Here is a 19,490-nt window from a genome sequence, read left to right as displayed (position 1 = left end):
CTGGGACCTTGGAAGGCAGATGAATCCCTGAAACTACTGCCCTGAGATAATCTTTAAACCTTAAACCAAAAATATTCCCTGAAGTCATCCTAAAACCAAACAGTAGTTTAGCTTAGCTAGTCAAAACTGTCTGCCTTGAGCATTATGATCTTTTAAGGACTATCTATATGGGATCAAATTGACAACAGCAACTTGAAAGATTAGATAGGAACCTTAGGGGACAGTGAGTTTATGTTAATGAGGGAAGAACAACTCCGAAAAGGTGGGTCAGAAGGGTTGTGCAACTCGAAAAATATAATCAATGTCACTAAATCATACGTGTAGAAACTGTTGAATTGGTATGTTTTGTTCAGTATATTATCAATGAGAACAACGAAATAACATTTAAGGAAAAAAAAGAGGGGTGGGGGGACAAGGTACAGTCATAAATTCAATCCTTTATCATCAGTTGGCTTCTTTTTGCTTCATAGTCACAGAAGGTGTATTTCCTGCCCATAGACTGCAGAAATACTATTTGTTACAAGCACGGGCTTGCTCTCTCCACCGGCCAGGAAGACCACCAGCCACCTTTTGCTACTGAGTATCTCCATCCTTGGTGGTAGTAGGCTCCTTCTCTGTGCTCTGCAATTGGCTCTTTTTTTATTGTGCTTTAAGTAAAAGTTTATATTCAAGTCAGTTTCTCATACAAAAGCTTATACACACATTGTTATGTGACCCTAGTTGCTCTCCTTATAATGTGACAGCACACTCCTCCTCGCCACCCTGTATTTTCCGTGTCCATTCAACCAACTCCCGTTCCCCTCTGCCTTCTCATCTCACCTCCTGACAGGAGCTGCCCACATAGTCTCATGTGTCTACTTGAGCTAAGAAGCGCATTCCTCACCAGTATCATTTTACATCTTATAGTTCAGTCTAATCTTTGTCTGAAGAGTTGGCTTTGGGAATGGTTTTAGTTTTGGGCCAACAGAGAGTCCAGGGGCCATGTCCTCTGGGAGTCCCTCCAGTCTCAGTCATAGTCTCGTGTGTCTACTTGAGCTAAGAAGTGCACTCCTCACTAGTATCATTTTACATCTTATAGTTCAGTCTAATCTTTGTCTGAAGAGTTGGCTTTGGGAATGGTTTTAGTTTTGGGCTAACAGAGAGTCCAGGGGCCATGTCCTTTGGGAGTCCCTCCAGTCTCAGTCAGACTATTAAGTCTGGTCTTTTTACTAGAATTTGAGTTCTGCATCCCCCTTTTCTCCTGTTCCATCAGGAATTCTCTGTTGTGTTCCCTGTCAGGGCAGTCATTGGTGGTAGCTGGGCACCATCTAGTTCTTCTGGTCTCAGGCTGATGGAGTCTCTGGTTTATGTGGCCCTTTCCATCTCTTGGAAACCTTGGTGGTGTAGCGGTTAAGAGCTACAGCTATTAACCAAAAGGTTGGCAGTTTGAATCCATCAGCCGTTCCTTGGAAACCCTATGGGGCAGTTCTACTCTGTCCTATAGGATCGCTACAAGTCAGAATCAACTTATTGGCAACGGGTATATAACGGGTATTTCTGTCTCTCGGGATCTTATTTTCCTTGTGTCTTTGGTGTTCTTCATTCTCCTTTGTTCCAGGTGGGTTGAGACAAATTGATGCATCTTAGATGGCCACTTGCTAGCTTTTAAGACCCCAGATGAATTGGATCTCTTTTAAGGCAAAAGTGACGATTCCATTGGTAGGCCACAACTGCACTATCACACAATTACCTGGGTGGGAGTTACAAGACCATGGCTAGAATGCCACATACAAAAGTAATTAATCCACCACACCAAATAAAATGAAATCCTTGACAACTTCAACCTTTTCTCCCTTTATCATGATGTTGTTTACTGGTCTAGTTGTGAGGATTTTTGTTTTCTTTATGTTGAGGTGCGATCCATACTAAAGGCTGTAGTCTTTGATCTTTATCAGTAAGTGCCTCACATCCTCTTCATTTTCAGCAAGCAAGGTTGTATCATCTGCAAATCGCAGGTTGTTAATGAGTCTTTCTTTAATCTTCTTCATATAGTCCAGCTTCTTGGATTACTTGCTTAGCACATGGGTTGAATTAGTATGGTGAAAGAATACCACCCTGACGCACATCTTTCCTGGCTTTAAACCATGCAGTATCTCCTTGTTCTGTTCAAACAACTGCCTCTTGGTCTATGTACAGGTTCCTCATGAGCAAAATTAAGCACAACTGACTATAACAATGGCTAATATTTACTGAGCATTTTATATGTGTTAGACACTACTCTAAGTACTTTAACTACATTAACTCATTTAATCTTAACAGTAACCATATGAGGTAAGTAACCTCTTATAATCCAAAGTGAATGTTATAAATACACCCAAAGAAGGAGTAATTAACTACGACAATGAAGTTTAGGGAAGCCTTTGGGGGCGGGGGGGGGGTGACATTTAAGCTTGGTGTTCTTAATTTTAATCTTTGTTTTGTGTAGAATTTTTCTGTTAGAGGAAAGGCTTGTTCTGAATGAAAAGCACTGCATTAATAAATGCACAGAGTCATGAAAAAGCATGTGTGTTTAGGTGTGAACAGTGTGGTACAAGCTTTTAGATAAGTTTGAATACAACTAGGCAAACGGGAGTCATTAAAATTCCTCTTTAATGAAGGTATCTGATCTAGGGGAATGCTAATCAGAATACTATTTTTAGAAAGAAAATGTTAGTATCAGTTCTGAAGGTCAACTGAAGAGCAGAAAGACAGGGGACAGGAGATCAGTTAGGAAGCTATTACAAAAGTCAGAAGGCAGTGTTCTTCAAACTGTGGGTCATAACTCATTAATGGGTTATGGAATCAAATTAGTGGGTTGTGACCAGCATTTTAAAAAAATGAAATCAAATTTTAAAAAATTCAGCCTATGCTATAAGGGTAAATATTCCTTTGCAAAGCTTTTAGTTATATAAGCCTATAATATATATGTATATTTGATATGTGTATTTATATGAGTGTACTGAGTTATAAATTCAAATGTATTTCTTACTGTGGAAAGTGGTAAAAAAAATGCTTAAAAAACATGATCTAAGGGGGAAAAATGATGAAGGTCTAAATTAAAGCTGAAGCTGCTGGGAATGGAAAAGCAACAAATTATTAGAAAGCTCCTTCAAAGAGAAGGTAACAGGACTTGGTGATAAATGTGGATATAGGATTAAAAGGATCGAGAGGAGAAGTATGGTAAGCTGAATAATGGTTCCCCAAAAGACACTAACCTCCTAATCCCTGGAACCTATGAATATTACCTTATATGGCAAAAAAAAAAAAAAAACTTTGCAGGCTATTAAGTTAAGGATCTTAATATGGGGAGATTATCCTGCATTCTCTGGGCCCTAAGTACAATAACTTGTATCCTTATAAGAGGAAGGCAGAGGGAGATGTGACAAAGACAGAAGAGGAAAAGGCAATGTGATCAGAGAGGCAGAGACTGGAGTGATGTGACCACAAGCCAAAGAATACAGGCAGTACCCAGAAACTGGAAGAGGCAGGGAATGGATTCTGCCCTGGAGCCTTTGGAGGAAGCATGGTCCTACCAACATCTTGATTTTGGCCCAGTTTAACTGATTTCAGACTTCTGGCCTCCAGAACTATGAGAAAATAAATTTCTGTTGTTTTAAGCCACCTATAGGACAGAACAGAACTACCCCCATAGGGTTTCCAAGGAGCGACTGGTGGATTCGAACTGCCAACCTTTTGATTAGTAGCTGAGTTCTTAATCACTGCATCACCAGGGCTTCTTAAGTCACCAAGTTAGTAGTAATTGTTACAGAAGCCACAAGAAACTAATACAGGGAGTCAGAGGCCTTGACAATTGGCAAAGTGGTGATGTCACCAACAAAAGGAACACAGCAAGAATAGGGATGGTGAGGAATTCAATTTTGACCAGAATAAGTTTGAAATACACTCAAAAGTCAAATCTGAACAAAGAAATATGTAATAACAAATCTGATTTTCTATTTAAGATGTATCAATTCTAACTCTATAAAAGCTTTAAAATGTTCAGGTCTCATGTTATCACTAACTTTCTTTGGAAAATAAAATTCAAGACATATAGTTTATATATTGTCTCTGTTATCTAAGGATTACTGGGTTAAAACAGGTGACAGCTTCTGGAACTACACAGTATCTCTGGAATGTTTATTCCAATAACTAGAAAATCCAAGAGCCATCTGTTACTGTGGATCACTTACTTAAGCCATTCAGGTTAGCAATTTTTTCAATGCAGTTTGTAGACAGTGAAAGCTTCCTTAAAAAGAACAAAGAAAAACTTGAATTAACAAAAAGTTTTTAATGGTTTATCACAAATTATTCTTTAAAAAAAGTGCTCATAGAAAATATCACTGAAGTCATGTTTCTTTTTCATGCTGAATCCTTTTTCCCCCTCAGTCAATGGCATTTTTTCCTTTATTTTGAAATCTAATTTTTTTTTTCCTGATTACAAAAGTAATTACAAAATGGAGTGCTTAAAGGCTCACTCTTATTGCAGAAAATTCAAAAAACTTTTTTGAGGGCAATTTGGTGCTATTTATTAAAATCTTTAATGCATGTATTTTTTGATCTAGTAATTAACTTCTAAAACTAGATCTTTACTGAAATACAATGCAAATGATAAAAGATACATGAACTAAAAATTATTATATTATTGTAATAGCAAAAATTTGAGGAAAAATCTAACCATTTACAAATTAAGAAAGTGATAAAACAAATACTGCCATATAATAAAATACTACATTGTCATTAAGACAAACAGAGATATTCATGATATACAGTTAAGAAAAATCTAGCAGAGCAATATATTTTATATGATCTCTTTTTGTTAAAAACAAACAAAAAATAAATAAAATAAAAAAGCCAGAACTATGTATATGCATGTGTGGAGACTTACATTTTTTCCAAGTGTTAAATCATTCAGAAATTTTTACAATAAAAAGTCATATGTAACCCTACCTGTCCCACACATCCTCCCAGAAAAAACTTTTAATAGGTCATATGTATTTTTCTTTTTCTGTATATACTTTAATTATATAAAAACAAAAATTTAAAGGGCACATACTTAAATATTCTTAATATTCTATTCTTGGTCAAAAGGTTTAATATCTTAATAAATTTCATTCAAAAGTATGATAAAAGGTAACTTTCACTGAATGCTCAGTACATGCCCAGTACTCTTCTAAGTACTTTCCGTGTATTAACTTCTAACGATCACAACAATCCTATGAGGTAAGTATTATTACCCATATTTTACAAATGAGGAAACTGAAGCACAAAGATGTTAAGCAACTGCCCAATATTACACAAAGTGGCAAAGCCAGAATTAAAACCTTGGCAACTCTGACTGTAGAGCCTGTGATCTCACCTTCTATGATTGGACTTGAAGAATATTTTTTTCTGCTTGAAACAGCAAAAGCAATTACTATTCAGTGTAAGTTGTTGGTCAAATCCATATACTTTCTACTCATCTCTCATGCAGGAGAACTACCACGGAAAAACAGAGTGCCTTTAATCTGGGAACATGGCTGAGGAATAATTATTTTTTGTTTAGATTGTTGTTGTTGTGTGCCATCAAGTCAATTCTGACTCATAGCAACTCCATGTGAGAGAGTAGAACTGTCCCATAAAAGAAGTTGTCATAAAAAATATGAAGAGGTTGACATTTTCTAGGCAGTTTCCAAGGTACTCTGGTAGAGGGTACAAAACCTTCCGAAACGTTTAACTTTGAGATTGCTCTATGATAAAAAAGTATTTGGATAATTTGAAATCAAGCTAGAAGCCAAAAGAACATCCTGAGGAGAATTTTTACGTGATACACTGTATTCTCTTACCAAAGAACAAGTTGCATACAATAACTATTTTTGCTTTTCCCTTTAATTCCAAAGATTTATCAGTTTAAAAAATAGATTTACAAATACATATCTAAGAATCACCCAAGGAGTTTATTATAAATACAGATTTATGAGTTTCATCAATAGATATTCTGTTTCTATAAATTTAGGGTAGGGCTTATCTCCTGCATAAAGAGATTCTTACACAGGTGACCGGGGGACCATACTTCGAAAAAGACAGGATGAAGAAGTCAGAAAGAACACCAACTAATTCTACAATCCTGTCAAAAGACATTGCAGTCTGAAAGCAAAGTGAAGGTGTCCTGGTAGAACTGCCTCAAATTAGTCACAGACTCCTGCTAAACACTGTATAGCATACTTAGAAAATAAATTTAAATGAATTAAGATAGATATGGTACTTAAAGTTATAGCAAAAGAGGATTATGAAATAATAAATGTAACTGGATCGTGATTAAAATTAAAAAAAAATAGAAGGTTCTCACAAACAATAGGTTAGGTTGATGTTAATCCTTTTTCTTTGTATTTCTTATATTTTCTAAATGTATTACAAGGAGTCCTGGCGGTGCAACTGGTTAAATGCTATGCTTCTAACTGAAACGCTGGTGGTTTGAACCCACTTGGCAATCTGCTCCCACAAAGATTAAACCCTAGGAAACCCTATGCAGCAGTTCTACTCTGTCATGTTGAGTTGCTATGAGTCACAATCAACTAGACGGCACAGAACAACAAAAAACATATTATCGTGAAATATGTTTTATCATTTGAAAAAGTTTTTTTTTTTTTTTAAAGGGGTATCTCTTAGACACCTAGTAATTTAGTAATGACTTGGTGGATAATTTTACAAGAGGAAGTGGTAGATTTTATTACCGAGTAATGGTTTTATTGTGTTATATAGCTTTTCCCAAGAGACCAGAAGATTTCTATTTTCTAGGCATATAATACTCAGACACACAAAAATTATACCATTCAGCCTTACTCTATTACTAATCTTATTCTTATAAACCACTAATCTTTTCATTTTTGTCTTTCCTTTGTCAAAGGGAGAATTATATTAGCAAACAAAAATAAATGAAGAGGAAGGGAAACCTAATAGCAATACTAGAAAGATGAAAAATGACAAAAGGGCTTACTCGCAATTAGCCAGCATGGATAAGGATGCATCCATCTTCTCTATAGGGGGTATCTGGGCATAAAGCTTTATCTCTTTGGCTTCGGATGACTTCTGACCAGTTTTCTCTTCCTATGATAAAAATAAAGATGGAAGGAAATTGTAATATAGAACCAAGATAGGTCAGAATTTCCTAAGTTTCAATGTTTATTTCAAAACATATACTAGAATTTAATAACTGCATTCTTTGCCATTCTTTCAATGAAAACATCTACTTACTGAGCCTGATAACTGGGCTTCTACATAGCTAAATCAGATAATTCATTGTTAGTTCCCTGCCAAATGGAGAGGAGAAGGAAAGAAAATAACTTTTATTTCTGTAATATTCACAATCCTTTAAGAGTACATCAATTAATAAACAAAACAAAATACAAGAAAAAAAATCATTTTTCTAGGAAGAATTCCTTGTTCTTAAACATACTTTTCTTAAACTTCAGATTAAGACCTGTAAGATCAGCTGTTTTCACTGACATCTATCTTCCTTTTTCTATACACAGTTCAGCCTGAGCTAGAAACCCAAAATACCAAGAATTTTGGAAGACCTTCTCTTTATAAAACAGCTGAGACAAAAGCTATTCGGTCTACTCTAACTTACCATTAAGGAGCCCTGGTAGCACAGTGGTTAAGCACTCAGCTACTAACTGAAAGGTTGGTGGTTCAAACCTACCAGCTACTCCACAGGAGAAAGCTGTGGCAATCTGCTTCTGCAAAGACTTACAGTCTTGGAAACCCTGGGGGCTAGTTCCACTCTGTCCTATAGGGTCACTATGAGTCGGAATCGACTCAAAAGCAACAGGTTTTGGTAACTTAGTACTAAGTCCTACCTTACAGTTCAATTTTCATACTAAGGATACAATTTAAAATTTAGTTATCAATACATTCTGCTTAATAATATTTTTTAATTGCCTTAATACCAGTTAGCTCTATCTCTCCATCAAAACTAGAAGCTCCTCAAGCTCAGGGATATTTCCTTTGATTTCCTACATTTTCTATAACCTAGTACAGTGCAAGACACAAACGAAGCTCACTTTAAATCAAATCGCCACACATCAACAATGGAAAATATACAATCAACTGAAAGGTGAAGATCTAATACATATCACTCCATGCTTATTTTTGTGTAATATATTGGTAGGTTAAACCAAAAACCAAACCTGTTGCCATCAAGTCTATTAAGTCCATCAACTCATAGTGACCCTATTAAGACAGAGTAAAACTGCCCCGTAGGGTTTCTAAGGAGCCACTGGTAGATTCAAATTGCCAACCTTTTGGTCAGCAGTTGAGCAGTTACCCACTAGGGGAGGGGTAACTAACACTTAAAAAACCAAAACCAAACCAGTTGCTGCCAAGTTAATTCTGATTCATGGCAACTCCACTGTCGTATAGTATAATTGCACTCCATAGGCTTTTCAGTGGCTGTGAGTTTTCATTCTTCACCGGCATCTTTTTCTATCCCATTGTCCAGTCCAATCCCTGTCTGAAGAGTTGGCTTTGGGAATGGTTCCTGTCTTGGGCTAACAGAAGGTCTGGGGACCATGACCTCCAGGGTCCTTCTAGTCCCAGTCAGACCATTAACTCTGGTCTTTTTACGAGAACTTGAGGTCTGCATCCCACTGCTCTCTTGCTCCCTCAGGGGTTCTCTGTTGTCTTCCCCATCAGGGCAGTCATCGGTTGTAGCCACGCACCACCTGGTTCTTCTGGTCTCAGGCTGATGTGGTCTCTGGTTTATGTGGCCCTTTCTGTCTCTTGGGCTCATAATTACCTTGTGTCGTTGGTGTTTTTCATTCTCCTTTGCTCCGCATGGGCTGAGACCAGTTGATGCATCTTAGACGGCCGCTTGGTAGCGTTTAAGGCCCCAGATGCCACTCTCCAAAGTGAGATGCAGAATGTTTTCTTAATAGATTTATATGCATGCTTTTTATAATGTAGTTTCCTTTCTAATATTATTATATTAGTCAGTTTTTTTATTCGATGTTTTTTTCAGTCATCTATGTGTGATTTAAAGGAGCCCTGGTGGCACAGTGGCTAAGCACTCAGCTGCTAACCAAAAGGTCAGTGGTTCAAACCCACCAGCCACTCCATGGAAGAAAGATGTGGCAGTCTGCTTCCGTAAAGATTACAGCATTGGAAACACTACAGGGCAGTTCTACTCTGTCCTATAGGGTCGCTATGAGTTGGCATGGACTCAGTGGCAACAGGTTTGGTTTGGTTTTGTTATGTATGATTTACATTTGTCCACACTGACTGTCTCTGTTCTAACTTCCAAGAGGCTAAAACCATCATCTGTCTAAAGCCCAGATAATCCACAACATACACCACTCTTATCACCTGATAATGATGATAAAGTTGAAAAGGAAAATGTACTATAAGACAGAGATTCCAGCCATTTTACCGTAACAGATAGTCACCCTTTCCATATTTAAATTTTTCAGTTGTCAGGTTTTTTTAACTGAATTTTTTTTGAGATAATTGAAGATTCACATGCATTTGTAAGAAATAATACAGAGAGATCCCTTGTATACTTTGCCCAGTTTTATTCAACGGTACTGTGGTGCAACAGATCACTTTTGTGTGGCCTTTTCTCGCCACAGTCCTAAAATTCCTACCCAAGTGACTGGGTGGGACTGTGTGATAGGGTAACTGTGGCCCACCAAAGGGACTAATCGGTTTTGCCATCCCACTGAGATTGAAACGAGCCACCCTAGAGGTGAAAGAGAGAGGATCCCACCACTACCAAGGAAGAATAGCCAGGAGTGGAGAGCATATCTTTTGGACCTAGGATTCCCGCACTGAGAAGCTCCTGGAATCAGGAGACCGAGAGTGAGCAAGCTGTAACCCTGAAGACAGCGAGACCCAGCAGCAGGAAATGGCATGGTGGGCTTCCCAGTCGCCGGAGCAAGAAAGCTGAGTGCCTTCAGGCAGAATCCAGGGCCAGGGAGAGGTGTGCCTTCAAGCACAGCTGAAAAGAGGCTGTCCTGATGGAAAAACTGTATCCTGAGTGTTGCTGAGCTTGAATTGTAACTTGTTACTTCCCTAATAAACCCCAAAATGGTGAGTATTGTCTGTGAGTTCCCTGTGGCCACTGCAATGAATTATCGAATCCAGCAGAAAAGTAGAGAGCACCATGGGAGGGACAGTTGGTGTCAGAATTGGTAAAGATGGCTTGTCCGACCTCCACTTCATAGGAATCAGCCTTGGGCTGTTGATCTTGATTCTCCCTCCTCCTTGTGAAATTAGTGGAGGCTAGACATTGCCTCCATGGCATTTTTAAAGTAACATTTTATAAAACTGTAGCATAATATCATTATTAGGATATTGATCTGATACAACCTATGCATCTTACTCAGATTTTCCCAATTTTACTCATTTGTGTGTGTATGTATATATGTATAAGTGCATGTGTATTAAGTTCCATACAATTTTATCACCTGTGTAGGTTGTGTATCCACCATTACAGTCAAGATACTAAACAGTTCCAATATCACAAGGATTCCTCAAGATGAGTGGGTCAGATTTAAATAACTACCCAAAGATTTTCTTTGGATAGTTTCTAAAACAAGTGAAAACTCATATACTCACCCATCTAGCTAGGGCTTCTTTGATTGTTGTTGCTTTTGCCTTTAAAAAAAGAAGAAGAAAAAGGCTGTTTTCACTGATATGATTAGTTATTCAATTTTCATACAATAGTTATTAGCCTTGACTTCTTCTACCATTAAAATGATTAACATCTTTCTTTGAAAGTTTACATGCAAAGAAGGTATTTTAATTTCTTGAAATCAGAATGACTTATTTAAATATTTCTCAAAGAAAATAAAATTATTATGTAATGCCCATATACTTCATTCCCACCTAGTTTACCAAAAATATATAGTTTTCACATCTGATATTAAAAATACCATATTTCATTGATGCTAAGATATACTGTTTTTTACATCTTTTGAAATTTGGATCTTACAAATCAAGAGCAATTTATAATTGCTGTGGGTGGGCCAGGTGGCAGTGGTGAAAATGTGGAAAAATAGTAACAATTTCATTTCAAATACATATATATTCCTTTTTGCTTGCAAAGGATAACATATGCCTTTACCTAAATGGAGCCCCGCTGGCACAGTGGTTAAGGGCTATGGCCCTAACCAAAAGGTTGGCAGTTCGAATCCACCAGTTGCTCCTTAGAAACACCATGGGAAAGTTCTACTCTGTCCTATAGGGTTGCTATGACTCAGAACAGACTCGGCAGCAAGAGGTTTGATTTTTACATAAGTAAATACATTTAAAAGAATTCCATTACTAAGACAAAATAAAAATTCTAATGTGATAAGAAAGTGTCATAGTTTAATTTCAACCTCTTCTCTGTCTTTAGTGGAATAAGATAATGGTGCATCTTATAAATCAGTAGTATTTTTGATTCTATTTAATATAACATTTAAAACTTCAATAGTGAGCAATGGAAAACACCTTTAATGAATTATTGCTGGAGCTCATTTGTTTTATTTAGAAAAAAAAGAAACCTGGAAAGTTTTAAAACATTGTCAGGAAAAGCAAATTACCAAATAATTGAAAACAATAAAATAAAAGGCAATACAAACATGTCACATTTTGAAAAATGCAGCATTAGAAAGAAAACTTACTGCTGTAAATATGCTAATCAGGAAGCAAGATTAAAAAAAAAAAAATGAGCTAAACATTCAAGAAATTTGAAAAAGTACACCATTGCAAATCCAAAGAAAGGCAAAAGGAAATACAAAGGATGAAGTCAATGAAAAACAGAACAAGAGAAAAAAAAGATTAACAAACTAAAAGCTGTTTCTTAAATCTCTGGCCTGCTTTTTTGAGTAAAAAAAAGATGCAAATTAAAAATAATGAATAAAGAGAAATACTACAGACACAAGAGATTTAAAAAATAAAATATTATAAGCAAACATATGGTAATAAGTGTGAAAACTCAGACAAGGTATACTATACCTTCTAGAAAAAAACACAAAAGTGCCAAAACTGTAACAAGAAGAATCAGATATCTGAATAGACCAATAAACGATTTTAAAAATTAAATTATCATCAAAGAGATCTACCTTGATCTTTCTCTCCTAAAGATCCAAGCCTAGATACTTTTACAAGAGAATTCTACCAAGCTTTCAAGGAGTAGGTATTTCCTATCATACAAGTTGTTTCAGAAACCAGAAAAAGTGGGAAAGCTGCCAACTAATTTTATGAGGCCAGTATAATCTTGATTCTATAACCAGAAAAAGAGACTTCTTTACTTTTCAACATAGATTTGAAAATCCTAGATAAAATATTAGATCTCCAAAGCCAACGGTATATAATGATCATAATCATGAATTGTTTACCCAGGAGTACCAAGATTATTTTACAACGGAAAAATCTATAAATATAAATCGTGAATTAATGGATTAAAGGAGAAAATCATATGCTTATTTCAATAAAGGCAGAAAAAACATTTGATAAACTTGTACATCTACAGATAATAAAACTTGTGGCTAAGAATAGAAGGAAAATTCCTTACTTGATAAATTTTGCATACAAAAATCTACAACAAATACCATATTGAATGGAGAAATTCATTGATTTCAGCAAATATTAAGTGTCTGTTACGTAGCAGGCATTTTTCTATGTCCTTAGGAAATATCAGTGAACAAAACAAAGATCCTTGTCTTCATGGAACTTATATGTACTGGAGGGAGACAGACAGTAAAAAACTGTTGCTGTTAGGTGCCCTTGAGTCGGTTCCGACTCATAATGACCCTATGTCCAACAGAACGCAACACTGCCTGGTCCTGTGCCATCCTCAGAATCGTTGCTATGTTTGAGCCCATTGTTGTAGCCACCATATCAATCCATCTCATTGAGGGTCTTCCTCTTTTTCACTGACCCTCTACTTTACCAAGCATGATGCTCTTCTTCAGGAACTGATTACTCCTGGCAACATGTCCAAAGTATGTGAGACGAAGTCTCGCCATCCTCGCTTCTAAGAAGCATTCTGGCTTTACTTCTTCCAAGACAAATTTGTTCATTCTTCTGGCAGTCCATGGTATATTCACTATTCTTTGCCAACACCATAATTCAAAGGCATCAATTCTTCTTCGGTCTTCCTTATTCATTGTTCAGCTTTCATATGCATAAGATGCGATTGAAAATACCATAGCTTGGGTCAGGCACATCTTAATCTTCAAGGTGACGTCTTTACTTTTCAACACTTTAAAGAGGTCCTTTGCAGCAGATTTGCCCAATGCAATGTATCTTTTGATTTCTTGACTGCTGCTTCCATGGGTGTTGATTGTGCATCCAAGTAAAATGAAATCCTTGATAACGTCGATCTTTTCTCCATTTATCATGTTGTTGCTTATTGGTCCAGTTGTGAGGATTTTTGTTTTTTTTATGCTGAGGTGTAATCCATACTGAAGGCTGTAGTCTTATATCTTCATCAGAAAGTGCTTCAAGTCCTCTTCACTTTCAGCAAGCAAAGCTGTGTCATCTGCATATCACAGGCTGTTAACGAGTCTTTCTCCAGTCCTGGCATCTTGATTGGTATTCCTTCAATTCCTGGACTCTTGTTCACCAGTGCCTTCAGTACAGCTTGTACTTTAGTACCTTTGGTTCTTGATCTTATGCTACCTCCGGAAATGGTTGAAAGTCGATCAATTCTTTTTGTTACAGTGACTGTGCATTCCTTCCATCTTCTTTTGATGCTTCCGGCATCGTTCAATATCTTGCCTATACGATCCTTCAATATCGCAACTCAAGACTTGGATTTTTTTTTTCCAGTTCTTTCAGCCTGAAAAATACTAAGGGTATTCTTCTTTTTTGATTTTCTAACTCCAGGTCTTCGCACATTTCTTTATAATACTTTGACTTCTTGATCTACCCTTCGAACTTCTGTTCAGCTCTCTTATTTCATCATTTCTTCCATTCGCTGTAACTACTCTACGTTCAAGGACAAGTTTCAAAGTCTCAACCATTTTGGTCTTTTCTTTCTTTCCTGTCTTTTTAATGATCTTTTGCTTTCTTCATTTATGATGTCCTTGATGTCATACCACAGCTTATCTGGTCTTCTCGGTCATTATTACTCAATGCATCAAATCTATTCTTGAAATGGTCTCTAAATTCAGGTGGGATAAACTCAAGGTCGTATTTTGGCTCTCGCGGACTTGTTTTAATTTTCTTCAGCTTCACCTCAAACTTGCACATGAGCAACTAATGGTCTGTTCTGCAGTCTTCCCCTGGCCTTGTTCTGACTGATGATATCGAGTTTCTCCACTGTGTCTTTCCACAAATGTAATGGATTTGATTCCTGTGTATTCCATCTGGTGAGGTCCACATGTATAGTAGCTGTTTATGTTGGTGAAAAAAGGTAATTCCAATAAACAGGTCATTGGTCTCACAAAATTCCATTATGCAATCTCTGGCATTGTTTCTATACCAAGACCATTTATTTCAATGAGTATTTCTTCTTTTTTGTTTCCAACTTTCACATTCCAATCACCAGTAATAATCAATGCATCTTTATTGCATGTTTGATCAATTTCAGACTGCAGAAGTTGGTAAAAATCTCCAATTTCTTCATCTTTGGCATTAGTGGTTGGTGTGTAAATTTGAATAATAGTTGTAATAACTGGTCTTCCTTGCAGGCATATGAATATTATCCTATCACTGACAGTGTTGTACTTCAGGATAGATCTTGAAATGTTCTTTTTGACAATGAATATCATTCCTCTCCAATTTGTCATTCCCAGCATAACAAATCATATGATTGTTTGACTCAAAATGGCCAATACCAGTCCATTTCAGCTCACTAGTGCCTAAGATATCTATCTTCATGTGTTCCATTTAATTTTTGAGAACATCCAATTTTCCTAGATTCATACATCGTACATTCCATGTTCCAATTATTAATGGATGTTTGCACCTGTTCTCATTTTGAGTTGTGCCACATCAGCAAATGAAGATCTCAAAACCTTTACTCTATCCGTGTCATTCAGGTCAACTCTACCTTGAGCCAGCTCCTCAGCCATATTTTGAGTGCCTTCCAACCTGTGAGGCTCATCTTCCAGCACTGTATCAGACAATATTCAGCTGCTATTCATAAGTTTTCACTGGGCAATGGTTTTAGAAATAGATTGGCAGGTCCTTTTTCCTAGTCTGTCTGAGTCTGGAAGCTTCACTGAAACCAGCCAACCATGGGTGACCCTGCCGTTATTTGAAATACCGGTGGTATAGCTTCCAGCATCACAGCAACATGCAAGCCACCACATTACAACAAACTGACAGACAAATGATGGTGGTAAACAACATATATAACAAATACCAAAAAACAAACATACACACTCATGGCTCAAGCTGATTCTGACTCATAGCAACCCTATAACGACACTACAGGACAGAACAGAACTGCCCCCCAGGGTTTCCAAGGGAGTAAATCTTTATGGAAGCAGACAGCCACATTTTTCTCCAGTGGAGCACCTGGTGGGTTCAAACTGCTAACCTTTAGGTTAGCAGCCCAGCACTTTAATCACTTGGCCACCAAGGCTCTTTGTATAATAAGTAAGTAAATTATATTAAAAAAAAAACAAAAAAACCTGTGGCCATTGAGTCAATTCTGACTCACAGCAACCCTGTGGGACAGAGCAGAACTGCCCCATAAAGTTTCCAAGGAGTGGCTGGTGGATTTGAACTGCCAACCTTTTGGTTAGCAGCCAATCTCTTAACCACTGTGCCACCAGGGCTCCCATCTAGTATACTAAAAAAAATACTAGAAGGTGATAAATACCAGGAAAAAGAAAAGGCTGAGCTTGGTAAGGGGTATCAGATACGTGTATACTTGGGAAAGATGTTTATTTTTAATAAGGTGGTCAAGGTGGGCCTAACTTAGAAATTAACATTAAAAGTATTCCCTGTAAGATCCAAAGCACATCAAGGATGCTCATTATCACTGCTACTGCTGAACATGGTACTAGAGATCTTTAACATTATAATCAAAAGAAATACAAATTGGAATTATTATAAAAGGAAATAAAACTATGACTATGTGCAGATGATCATCTATATAGAAAACCCGATAGAATAAACTGACAAGTATTAGAGCAAATGGAGTTCAGCGAGTGAAGAACACCACTGACAGTCAACTGAAAAATCAGGAAAAGATAATTTCAACAAAAAAATATGATTTAGAATATATAAGGAACTCTTAAAATTCAAAAACAAAAAAATGGAAAAGCTAGCAAAGAATATAAACACACAGGTCACAGAAAGTCAAATCCAAATGACTAACAAGAATATCAAGGAGAATTCAAAATAATCAATAACCAGAAAAATGCAAAGTACAAACAATAAGACACTAAAATACATCCTTCAGATTGGCAAAAGTTAGAAAGTTGGGGAGGATGTAGACAAATTGGAACTTTCACGCGTTGCTGAAGGAAATAAAAACTAGTAAAAAAACAAAACAACCTAGTAGAGCCATTATGGAAAACAGCCTTCCAGTACCTGGAATTTAAGTATGTGTAGACCTATGAACAGCAGCCCTGGTGACACAGTGGTTAAAAGCTCAGCTGCAAACCGAAAAGTTGGCAGTTGGAACTCACCCAGTAGCTCCAGAAGAGAATGACGTGAGGCTCTGCTTCCACAGAGATTACAGCCTAAAAAACCCTATGGAGCTGTTCTACTCTGCCACATGAGGTCACTATGAATGAGAATTGACTCGATGGAACACAACGACATAATAAGACATACAAGAACACTTTCACAACATTGTAAAAACAGAGTTAGAGGCAATCTAGCTATCTATTCTGGCAATATCAGGTCATTGTTTCCCCTACAGGTAGCAGAAGTCAAAACAAATGCCTAAAGGACCAAGTGTTCCGCTACTCATTAACACGTAAAGCTGGCCAGGTGAGAACAAAGCCCACAGATGTAACTTCTATGTGGCTCCAGACAACTGTTGGCTGGAGCAATTTGGGGCCAAGAGTTACCCTAATACCACATTTCTTCAAACATTAAAACTCCATTAATTGTTATTAACACCTTTATTTTATGTACTATTAAAAACAAAAAGATGCTGCCAATTGTAATTATATGACATCATATTTTAGTAGTATAAAAATGTGAAATATGATAATTCCGATTTCTTCAGAGAAGCCAGAAATTTGGATTTTAATGTGAAATATGCTGATTTTTTTAAGACACTGGAAACTATTTAAAAATTTAAAAAATACTACGTGGGCCAGAAAAAAACAAGTCTTCTGGAGGGTCCCAGAACTACGAATGTGCAGCCTCAACAAGCTTCATCTAATTACTCGTTCTGATTCCCTATCTGAAGATTTTCAATAATCTTCATGGTTCATATTTCAGAATTATTTAGGGCTGGTTTTTTGTTCACCTGAATATAAACCTATGTTCCAGAACTTTTTACCTTCCTTGGCAGTATTTTCAGCTAAATGCCTGTGAAATAAAGTAAGGAAAGTAGGTGGGGAAACTACTTATAAAAGAGTGATATTTATTCTTGTGGTTGAGGCAGTTCTGACTTCATCATTTCAGTCTTCTGGACTCAATTTCTGCCCACTTAGGTAGCGTTGGAATCACAAAAAGAAGACAACTAATTACACTTACTCTTCATAAACATCTCCATCTGGCAGGACAATCCCACACTTTGCTAAATAGCTTTGGTTGGATCTGTAACCAACCAACAACTACCCTTTTCGAACTACTAGTTGGAACTGCCAAGTATGTAAGCAAAAGAGTACACCCTTAAGTAGGAGTTAAGGAGCATCAACAGGTAAAATCACTACTTGAAAAGAGCTTTGATAGAATTAAAAGAAAAAATATATATATATTTTTTATCATAGACCACTTCAAATCTAAGGTAGCATTGTTTCTCAAAGGGCGGTGCGATGCCTCCAATTTTAGAATCGCTTGATGTGCATTGTCAAAATGCACATTCCTGAACCCTGCTCCCACTAAATCATACGCAAAAGTAATAATCTGTATTCAAAAAAATTCATACTTACGCACAGTGAAACTTGAGAAACACTGCCCTAATATATTCCATCAGAGTGGGCTTCAGTATCACCTAATAACTGCACTCAGCGTCATTCAGAGAACAACCTGGGTACATCACCAGTTACGAATACTGCTGCAATTGGTGTTCGACACACTCCGAGCGTAACCACGGCCCCCCTCCCAACCCTCATCTCTCCAGGGGGGGAATTACTTCTATGCAAAGAGATATCCTTACCCATACTCTCCCTCCTATCATCTTTCCCACCCTAGTCCTCTCTTTTTTCAGAATTCTCTGCTCTTCGTCTTCCTCTTCTCTCGCGCGAGTCCCTCTATCCTAACCCAACCTCCAAGCCGATCCAGGCCGCCCTCGGCCGGACCACCCCTGCCCGGGCATCTGTTTCGCTTCAGGCCTCTGACTCCAAGGAGCTTGCGACCGCTCCCGGCTCCCTTCCGCTGTCTGAGGACCCTCCATCCTTCATACTCTACAATTACCCTTTTTCACGCACCATCTCCTCTCAACTTCGGCTACGAGGCCGGGAGGGTACTTACCATTCCGGCCGTTGCTACTGTCACTGCTCTGGTTGCTAGGGCTCGCTGGGGTCAGTGCGCGTGCGCACTCTGGGAGCTCGCCGCCGATCCCTGCCCAGGCAGCGGTCCCTTCTCTCCGCCGGTAGGGTGGCGGGAGCGAGGCATTGTGGGATGGCGCGGCGGCCGCTGGGGTCCTCCCGCTTCGGGGCAGCTGGCTTCCCTGGGACCGCCGAGCAGCTGCTGGACTGGGGGTAATGAGAGCTTAACCGCGCACGATGTGGTTAGGAGCTGTATTTCATTGGAAGTAATTTCAGTTATCTGGAGTCACGTACTTAAAACTTTAAAACCTCCCCTTAACAACTGCCCTTCCCATCAAAGAACTTTTAATACTTCCTTCCCTTTCATATTGCTCTTCCCGTCCTTCTTCCTGACTGATTCACCTCTCCGCCCGACTGAGGTGAATTTCTTAAATTTCTGGTAAACCTGGCTGAATTTCTTATGTCTGCTTTCCTCTGCCCCTCCAGGGAGCCAATGGTGGCAGAAAATGTTGGTTATACATAACAGGTGTTTTTATCCCCCCTCTATGATTTAGGAGATAATGTTGGAGCCGTTATCCTGTGTCCTAGAATGTGACCCTACTGAAGCTGGACTCACAAGGACCCACAAAGACACATCAACTTGTCACTGAGGGCCCGCCCCTTCCTCCGGATTCGTGACGCCCAGTAAGACAATTGAGGCAGCCTGGAGTTACACAGGCAAATGTATTTTGCCAGCAGCTAGCAAAAGGAGACAGTAAGGGGCGGAATCTTCAGAAAGACTGTCTTACCCATTTGCCTAAGAGCCAAGTATTTAAGGGTTTCAACAAGGGGGTGGAGGAGGGGTTTTGATGTTTATTCATTAGGTTGGGGGAAGGGCGCAGATTT

The 19,490-nt window shown here is 38.0% G+C and overlaps 1 protein-coding gene across 1 annotated transcript in view; it reads right to left on the bottom strand.

Moving 5' to 3' along the window:
* The window catches only part of DNAL1 (dynein axonemal light chain 1), a 51,093-nt gene extending 32,334 nt beyond the window's left edge, over positions 1 to 18,759 (bottom strand). The window contains exons 1-4 of the mRNA XM_049898309.1: positions 18,589 to 18,759; positions 10,609 to 10,647; positions 6,992 to 7,101; positions 4,209 to 4,264 (exon numbers count right to left, since the gene is read on the bottom strand). Of these exons, the coding sequence (XP_049754266.1) occupies positions 4,209 to 4,264; positions 6,992 to 7,101; positions 10,609 to 10,647; positions 18,589 to 18,591 (208 nt within the window). The 5' untranslated portion in view covers positions 18,592 to 18,759. The remainder of the gene's footprint in view (positions 1 to 4,208; positions 4,265 to 6,991; positions 7,102 to 10,608; positions 10,648 to 18,588) is intronic.
* Positions 18,760 to 19,490: the final 731 nt, after the last annotated feature.

This window comes from Elephas maximus, chromosome 10, assembly GCF_024166365.1.
Source record: "Elephas maximus indicus isolate mEleMax1 chromosome 10, mEleMax1 primary haplotype, whole genome shotgun sequence".
Lineage (NCBI taxonomy): Eukaryota > Metazoa > Chordata > Mammalia > Proboscidea > Elephantidae > Elephas > Elephas maximus.
The sequence above is the reverse complement of the archived record's forward strand: the minus strand, read 5'-3'. Positions and strand labels throughout refer to the sequence as shown.